The 8,523-nt window shown below is 40.2% G+C and overlaps 2 protein-coding genes across 2 annotated transcripts; one reads left to right on the top strand and one right to left on the bottom strand.

Annotated features, from left to right (window-relative positions):
* Positions 1-10: 10 nt before the first annotated feature.
* LOC144521157 (PRA1 family protein 3-like) lies at positions 11-4,103 on the top strand. The gene is made up of 3 exons (XM_078255525.1): positions 11-294; positions 876-1,093; positions 2,601-4,103. Exons 1-3 carry the CDS (start codon positions 113-115, stop codon positions 2,774-2,776), a joined length of 576 nt encoding a protein of 191 aa, XP_078111651.1. The 5' UTR covers positions 11-112; the 3' UTR covers positions 2,777-4,103.
* A 784-nt stretch (positions 4,104-4,887) lies between these two features.
* On the bottom strand, positions 4,888-8,465 carry lmod3 (leiomodin 3 (fetal)). The gene is made up of 3 exons (XM_078255521.1): positions 7,415-8,465; positions 5,687-7,297; positions 4,888-5,416 (listed from the first exon to the last, which is right to left on the bottom strand). Exons 1-3 carry the CDS (start codon positions 7,703-7,705, stop codon positions 5,369-5,371), a joined length of 1,950 nt encoding a protein of 649 aa, XP_078111647.1. The 5' UTR covers positions 7,706-8,465; the 3' UTR covers positions 4,888-5,368.
* Positions 8,466-8,523: the final 58 nt, after the last annotated feature.

Genomic DNA, 8,523 nt, shown 5'->3' with positions numbered 1-8,523 from the left:
CCTTCCTCCAAGCTCAGACCAGACGGTGATCAGCTGACCTGTCAAATATTACGCAGCGCGTGTGGGTTTTGTTTGTGTTCTTGTGTCGTTTCACTAGCTAAACGTTGAAGACATGGCAGCCAAGATGGAGCTTGCACCTCTCAGACCTTGGGATGATTTCTTCCCCGGAACGGACCGGTTCGCCAAACCTGAGTTTGGAGATTTAACAAAGTGGAACAACAGAGTGATCAGTAATTTACTGTACTACCAAACGAATTATTTCGCCGTGGCACTGGTGGTTTTCCTCATTGTAGGGTGAGTCCTGGCAGCTTGCGAACGGAAGCAAGCTAGCATCTCTGGTTTTGTGTTTATTTAGCCTGCATACCGAACTATCCACACCCATTATGGCCACACAGGCTATTTCTGTACTTATTGTTGAGCCCTTACAGCTCTTTGTAGCCTGTGCCGTTTAGATATGTACCTTTCTTGGCCTATAGCAGTTAAGCTACACAGCAGCAACTAAGAATGTGTGCTTCATATTATCAACGGAAACGGTCAACAGATCCTCTTTACTTAAAAATGAATTTACCAGGGTTGTTTCTGAGAACCTAGCTAGCTACATTGACTGATGAGCTACATTGGATCTGGAGATCCTACAGACACTTATCACTGCTGCTAGTTGGTCGTGATTTTGCATATATCAAGCTGGTTTGGTAGTTTTCTTTGAATAGAGCATGCTATAGCCATTAGTATAGGCCTTACTGCAGGCATCTGCTCTAAGCTAGCCAGGATGTTAGCTATTGTTGTTGTTGGTACCACCAGGTTGTGCTATTGAAAGCAAAATGCCTACACCCACTGGAGCACATCAAATGTCACTGTCATGTTCCAATATTCAGGTTCCTGAACCCATTTGGCATGTTTCTGGGAGGAGCTGTGGTGACTCTGGTCTTCGTGGGTTCAGTGTGGGCAGGAGAGAACCAGGCCATAGTTAAGAACTTTAAAAGGAAGAATCCCACTCTGTTTGTCATCGTGGTCATGGTCACCAGCTACTTTCTGCTGTCGCTGTGTGGTGGCGTCATGGTCTTCATCTTCGGAATCACCTTCCCTTTGCTGTGTAAGTCACAAGGTGTTCTGTTTACTTTCAAAAAGTGAATGGATAATTTAGTTATAAAATTATATTCAGGCTGTGTCAGAAATCTTCTCCTATATGCCAAATAGTGCACTATAGTTACTGTCCTGAAATGAATGCACTTTATAGTCCCCTAAAACAATTCCCACTGTGGAATGAAAAAAAAGTTGAGTCCATGGCATGTGGAAACTGGAGTTTGTTCAATTGTCATGGAGATGGTTTTTAATTGTTACCATATGAATATGGTATTTCGGTCACATGATAACATCAAACTGCTGTTTCCAAGATCAATACAAGTATCCAAGTACAACAATACAAGTTTGATTTTGTTCTCTTTAAAAAAAAAAAAAACATTTTTGCCAATTTTGCCATGACCTCTTCTGTAGGTGCTTGACCTGGTAAATTAAAGACACATACATCACACAATAGAACATGTACATATGTAGCTGTCAGTTGTTCTTGATTGTGTTCTTTAGGTTTCCACACCCTCCCTCTTGTAATTCAAGGGCATGGCCTTTGTACAAATGAAGTTATAAGAGGAATCACACACGCATCCCTTTCTCTCTTTATTTATCTTATTCAACACTGTTTTTTTTTTTTTTTTTTTTTACACAAAAATGCAAAACATCTGCTAGTTTTGATGCAAATAAGCCTTGTTAACACCAGTTATTTTACCTGCATTTAGCTTCACAACATTTACATTTAAGATATGTGACTAAGATACTTATTCTCTTAAGGAACGACGTTTACATGAAGTATATTTCTAGATTTAGTGCTTGGCCTTGTCTAATTAGAATCTTTAGCTGTGGTCCCTCCAGTATACTGCAGCACTCGTTGACTAATGTTATATGATAAACTGTAAAGGGAGATGGTGAGTCAAACAGGGATGCAAAAACTGAGGTTTTTCTGTGGGTGAACAAGTTTTTCCAGACGCTCTCATTCTGACTCACTGTAGGGATTGAACAGTGTGTACAGTATCACTGACATGCATTCACTCATGACACAGCTTGGAAAATAAAGTCAGCATTACAGACTGACCAGTATACTGTAGTTCAGAGGTATAGTTTTGGATTTGCTACAGCTCTCTAAATAAATGTTGAGTCAGGCAGTCAGCAGAGTGGTTTTAGATAATTGATGGGTTAGATCGTTAGAGCAAATGTAGCAGCTCTAACATAATGGGGGATAGATGAGGCCGTTTGATCGCTTCCCAGGAGGCCTGCCCACTCCTGCCTGTGTTGACGGGTTGCTATGGGTTGTTGATTTGGACAGAACTACATTTACTGGCTGATGTCATGCACTCAGTATCTGCCTGCCATGGGAATAAAAGATACGCCGATCCTTACACCTGTTGTAAAGTATGAGTAGCAACAGTATCACATTTTGTTTTCTTATTTCCCAAGATGTATTCCAGAGAAAATCATCTATTAAGTTTGAGACACTGAAATGTATGTTTTTATTGTCACATAATAATACCTTGTTGTTTTTCCTGTAGTAATTCTGATTCATGCCTCCCTGAGACTGCGCAACATGAAGAACAGACTGGAGAACAAGATTGAGGGAGTTGGGCTAAAGAAAACCCCCATGGGCATCATCATGGACCTCCTGGATCAGCAGGAGGAGAAAATGAACAAGATTCAGGATTTCATTGAAAGCAAACTGAAAGAATAATGCTCTAGCCAAATGTGCCAAAATGTCCATAGTATAGTCCCATTTGTTGAGTTTTTATCCCCTATATACATGTAAAGTTACTAATGTTTGCATTCCCATTCTTTTTATGCATTTCGTTTTACTTTGTCTTATACTTTTGTGTGACTGATGGATAGTAACATTTTAGAGCACGATTTGCACAATCACAGCGTGGATTGGATGTTGAGAGGCACCAAAGGTTACCAAAGGGCATCCCTGTGTCAAAAATGTTCCAAAAACAAATCATTTCCCTTGTTGGCGACACACTTTGTTCCACATGATGACTGAGTATTTATTTCAGCAAAATGAAGCAGAATGTCTGAACACAATATCTAATGCTGTTAATAGATATCAATTGTTTGTTCTAAAGAAGAAATCAGATCCTTTCAGTTTGCTACCTCAAAACAAGCATGTTTAAATTACCCAACACCCAGTCAACTGCTTATTAAACAGCAATAACTCCCATCTTGTCACTCCAAGAGCTGTATCAATACTGATCTGAGACCGGTTTGCTTCTTGTGTAGACATGGTTATATGGCCTGACTAATAATCCTGGAGTTGAAATATTCCTATTCTCAAAACAAAAGATGTGTGCACACAGTTCCTGACCATACAGGCTGGCCTGAGTGTATCTATTCTGATCACAGCTATGCAATGTTGAAAAATGAATGGCAAGTGCCGCTTAATTGTTTGAATATTACGTCATGGTATGTACATGTTTGTTGTTATTTCTGATGTGTCTTTATTTTTTTTAATATAGCATGCAGGAATGTATAAAATGGCTACAGGATACAAAGTACATACTTTTGGGAATGAGACAAAATGAGTGATTACATTAATTAACTTCCCATGCTATTTTCCCCATTCTCTGTTGGGATCAAATCCTGTTCCCTGGTTAAAAATACAATCTAAATTAAATCTGTCATCTGTAATGTTAGGTGTTTTTTTTTCAATGCTGTTAGTCCTGGTAGTAAGAGCAGTTGTTTCCGGTTTGCTTTTCCACATGTGCACATTAACTGCAGTTTGTGCATGCTGCCTTCACAAATGGCAGTTCAGAAAGACTATGTTATATGGATGCTATCTTATATATTCTCTATGTTTTTATGTGACTTTTTCATTTTTGCAAAGTGATGAGAATTGTGATTAAATCACATAACCGGATTTACGTTGCAGTCTTTTTCCAAATGAGTCTCTTTATGAATATATAGACATATTTATGTATCACAAAATGAAGTTCTTATTTGGGTTAAATATTTCTGTGAATTGTTGCCTATTCCTGAAATAAATAAAAAGCTTGTTTATAACACTACTGAATAGCAAACTAATGAATGTTCCCTCCAAGTGTGTACATACTGTCATTCGATTCAGTTTGATTAACGCATGGAATCAGATTTCCAGGATTCTGACTCATCTCTCTTTGAGTAATTTGTTCTTCTTTCACATCTACACCTTTAACAATCAGAAGAAAATAACTGGGAGTGACTGCAGTGATTCACTGGGGATCCATTTAGTTTGGCACTGAGTGCTATTCCATTTAAAGGAAAAAGGAAAAACAATCCCAAGGTGAAAAGTGGAAGATTTCTTTATAGCAAATGCAAATCTAACATTTAATCTAACACAACTACTCTAAAAATCTATTTTATGTGCACAACATGTTAAGAAATATATGAGCAATGGCAATAGCAAATGATGACAAGGTTATCTACTTTGATTTAAATTGAATAGGGTGTTGTTAATTGGTACCTTTATGACTTCCTAAAGGCAGCATTTAGTGTGATAACAACACAAGACTTAACCCTTGTGTGGTGTTCAGGTCTGCGGGACCCATTATCAATGTTTGCTAAAAGAAAAATGATGCTATTTATTATTTCTTCTAACTCAAACTCATTGGCCTTGGCTCCTTTTCTGTGAAGAACATAAAAAATAACTTGTTTTCAATGACTGCACATGGTACACCCCTACACATAACTATTATATATGAGGTGTTCAGGTCTACTGGACCCGAGTGTATTTAAATGTAGGTGCCATGAAACTATGTTCTTTCTGCACCTGCTATTCCCACACAAAGTTACAAAAGTTACATTTCAAGCACTTTCACCTGTTCTGATTAAGTTAGAAAGATAAGATATTAAGAAATAAGCACCAATAACGATCAAAAATCTTGTTTTTATTTTTTTACCTTTTTTATAATTGAAATTCCTTATTTTCTCACAAAAAATCGAAAATGATCATATCATCATAAATGTGATCTCACAGGGGTAAATGGCAAATATGAACCATAAATGATGTGTATATCATTGGTAATTGAGCTAAAGTAAACATCTATTAAGTATTTTTACATAAATTGTTATGGTTGTATTGATTTAAAAGCCTAATAATGTGGTGGGTCCACCACACCCGGGAACATTGGCTGTGTAACAAAAATATGAACACCACACAAGATTTAAACAACAACCAGCCAATATATTTTATGTGATAGGAAAGTATGTTTCACTCTTATTTTGCACAGTGCATTTGTATGTAAAATAAAGAAAACTATATGGTGAAGAACAACAAACGGCTGAAGTTGCAGCCTCAGAGGAGACTCGTTTCACTTGATTCCAGAACTTTAGGGAGCGGCACCTGCAAGCAGCGACAAAGGTAAGAATAAAAAGATGACTTCAATTTCTATACTACCCTACTAGAACACCTTACAAGCTGTAAAACAAGTTAGATAATAGGCATTATAGGCATTCACATGTGAAAAATGTTCTTCTGTTTTGAGAGCTTTAACACCATCAACAGTAACCCTTTTAACCCGTTAAAAAACCTAACTTTTCAAATGTTAAAAGTACTCCTAAACACAGGATCCCATCTTGATAGATCTCACAGTAATAATTCTTGGATACTCACAGCTTTGAGATAGGCCACGTTGCTCTTTTTGATTGCATCTAGGAGCTGGTCGCGGGGTGTGACATCAACCTTAGGTGGCAGTCGTCTGCGAGGGATGGGCTTCAAAGTCTTAATCACGTCAGTCAGGTTTTCTCTTTCATCTGCCACCTCTCCACTGCCTGCATTCTTCTCTTTGGGAGTCTTCCTCAGTTTGAAACTTGCATTCTCTGGTCTCCTGTTATCCCTCGGGTCCAGGTCCAGAAAAGGGTCACGTTTCTTGGGAGTCCTCTTCAACTGGACGTCCCTCAATGCGTTTGCTGGTTCGGCACTGGGTTGTTTGGGAGTGCTTTTGTGTTTGAGCTGCTGAGGCTCCGGCTGTCCCGTCTGGTTGTGGGTTTGAGGTACAGTGCTCAGTTCAAACGAGGGTGGGACAAGCCCATACTCCTGCAGGACTTCTAGAGGCGGTATGTAGCCGAGCATCTCAAGTAAACCAGGCGGTAGGTTTAGGCTGTTCTCATACATCTGCATCAGCTCCCTCTGCTCCTTCACTTGCTGCTGCTTTTGCTCCTCCTTCCTCAGCTGCCTCTGGCGGTCCAGATTCCTGGTTAGAAGGTTGGTCACCACCATCCTGGGCCCCGGCTGCTCAAAGTGGTAGCCCATCTTCAGGAGGGTGTTGTTGGCCTTGAGCAGGCGTGAGATCTCCATCTCTGCATGGTGACCCAACATGTGCCTCTGGTTGTGAAAACGCAGCTCTGTGAGAGTCTCATTGAATTGGAGGCAGCGGATGATGGCGACGATGCCCTTCCCGGTTACAAAGTTGGACTCGATATTCAAAGTGGTGATGCCGCGATTCTCTCGTAACATGTTGGCCAGGTTGAAAGCTATGTTTTCATCAACACCAGTGTTGGCAATACTGAAGGTTTTCACATGTTTGTTCTTCTTCAAAGCGTTGACATAATCCAAGAGCATCTCTTTGGGAATGTTTTCTATGTTGTTGAGGTTTACCTCAGTGATAGACGGGTTGTTGTTGCGGATTTTGTCGAGTGTCGACTCCAAGTTTGTCTCATTTCCTGAGGGTCTTGATGTCATTTTTATATTGTTGAATGCCAGCTTTGGAAGTTGTAGTTTGTTAATTTTTCTCTCTTCTTTCGGCGGGGGCAAATCATTGGTTTTGCTTATTTTGGGCTCCTCTGGAGCCTCTTTGGGAAGCGAAGAGTCTGTAGTTTGAATTTCCTCTTTCTCTTCAACTTGTGATGTGCTGTGTTTTGGGGCTACGCTGTCACTCTTCTCCTTTGTGTCTGGAAAAGGCTGATTGTCATCTGTATTGTTTTTTGACACTTTTTCTCTGTTAGTGTCTGGAGGATCTACAGGTTTGTCTATATTTTCATGTTTGCCATTGTTCACAAGTGACTTCACCTCTTCCTCATCTTCCTCATCCACCCCTTTGTCCTTTTCATCCTTATCATCATTTTCATCTCTCTCATCAAGCTCTTCAACAATTTCCTCAATGATCTCTATAATTTCCTCTCCATCTGTATCATCTACAACTTCTTCCTCAATGACTTCCTCTATTACTTCATATTCCACATCTTCTTCCTCGTCTTTCTTTTCAGTTTCCTCCCTCAAAGCTTTCTGATGAAAACAACATCAGACCAAGGATTGTTATTCCAAACACTTTTTTAAATTGTGCTTGTAACATTTAAATCTAAATTGATCTGTACCTAAACATTTAAGGGTTTGACTTCTTACCTCACTGGGTAGCAGAGTAGCAGGCACTCTTTCTTCCTCAAGCATACGGTTGGACTCTTTCTCCCAGTAGAGGTAACCAACCAGGGATCTGTGGTCGAATGTCCCTGTCGGAGGCTTCTCCGTCTGGTCCTTTTGCCTCTGCCCCACCGGTACCCTCTCATCTGGGGCAATAATAACATCCATCTCACTCTGGAGCTCCTTAAGCTCCTCGGGTGAAAGCATTGCAAGGAGTTCATCCTCATCCATATCCTCTTCATTGAGATCCTCAAAGTCTGTCCTACTGTTTGACATATTTGCGTCAACTTCTTTCTTCTGCTGATATCAAAAGGAAGGACAACTTCTGTCCAATCTATGACTCAGGACAGAGCAAACTGAGAAGCCTCTGACTTTGACTTCAGCTAGGAACCGTTTGCTCCTACTGCATGTGGAGTCTAAAATTAAATCCTGTGAACTGCATGGAAGATATTTAAGGTACAAGCAGGGAGCCATGCTAAAATTCTTCTTTCAGCCTCTGCTCCCAGCTGGCTTGGCCATCAGGATCTTTTGGGATGACAGTTGCTTCAGGCAAAGGAACGTGTAGGACTGACAGCAGCAGGTGGATCACATTCACTGGGCTGGTAGTGGTCTGTCTACTGCACACAGAGCTCCTCCCAGCCGCCCAGAGCTCATAACCTCTAAAGTGCTGCACAACAAACATGATATTGAGCCCGAAGAGGTAATGAAGAAGCCATTTCTCAATAGGAGAATGGATACTAACAGTTAAGACAGTTCTTCTGTCTCAGTTTTTTTTAGATCATTACTCATAGCACAGTTGTAACCATACTTAGCAGGAATTTCTTGGCGAAAATTCAGATTTTGAACATTCACATTTTGAAAAATATGTTTACCTTTGGACAGAGCCAGACGTTCCCCATCCATTTCCCAGTCTTTATGCTAAGCTAAGCTAACCGGCTGCTGGCTGGGGTTCCATATTTTGATGGACATATAAAAGGGAGTGTTGTCAATCTTCTCATCTAGCTCTCTCAGCAAGAAAGCGAATACCAATTCCTTACTGACGTATTCAATAACAGAACCCGAAGCGGTTTTTTACCAGCCACACAAGCCTCTCA

This window comes from Sander vitreus, chromosome 7, assembly GCF_031162955.1.
Source record: "Sander vitreus isolate 19-12246 chromosome 7, sanVit1, whole genome shotgun sequence".
Taxonomy (NCBI): Eukaryota; Metazoa; Chordata; class Actinopteri; order Perciformes; family Percidae; genus Sander; species Sander vitreus.
This window is presented reverse-complemented; position numbering and strand designations above follow the sequence as displayed.

Bases quoted from the DNA above. Each gene is read 5' to 3' on its own strand.
- LOC144521157 (XM_078255525.1), top strand. From the start codon at position 113: ATGGCAGCCAAGATGGAGCTTGCACCTCTCAGACCTTGGGATGATTTC. The intron at 295-875 runs GTGAGTCCTGGC...TCCAATATTCAG, and splicing joins GTGGTTTTCCTCATTGTAGG to GTTCCTGAACCCATTTGGCA. The intron at 1,094-2,600 runs GTAAGTCACAAG...TTTTTCCTGTAG, and splicing joins AATCACCTTCCCTTTGCTGT to TAATTCTGATTCATGCCTCC.
- lmod3 (XM_078255521.1), bottom strand. From the start codon at position 7,705: ATGTCAAACAGTAGGACAGACTTTGAGGATCTCAATGAAGAGGATATG. The intron at 7,298-7,414 runs GTAAGAAGTCAA...TGTTTTCATCAG, and splicing joins CTACTCTGCTACCCAGTGAG to AAAGCTTTGAGGGAGGAAAC. The intron at 5,417-5,686 runs GTGAGTATCCAA...CGCTGCTTGCAG, and splicing joins ACGTGGCCTATCTCAAAGCT to GTGCCGCTCCCTAAAGTTCT.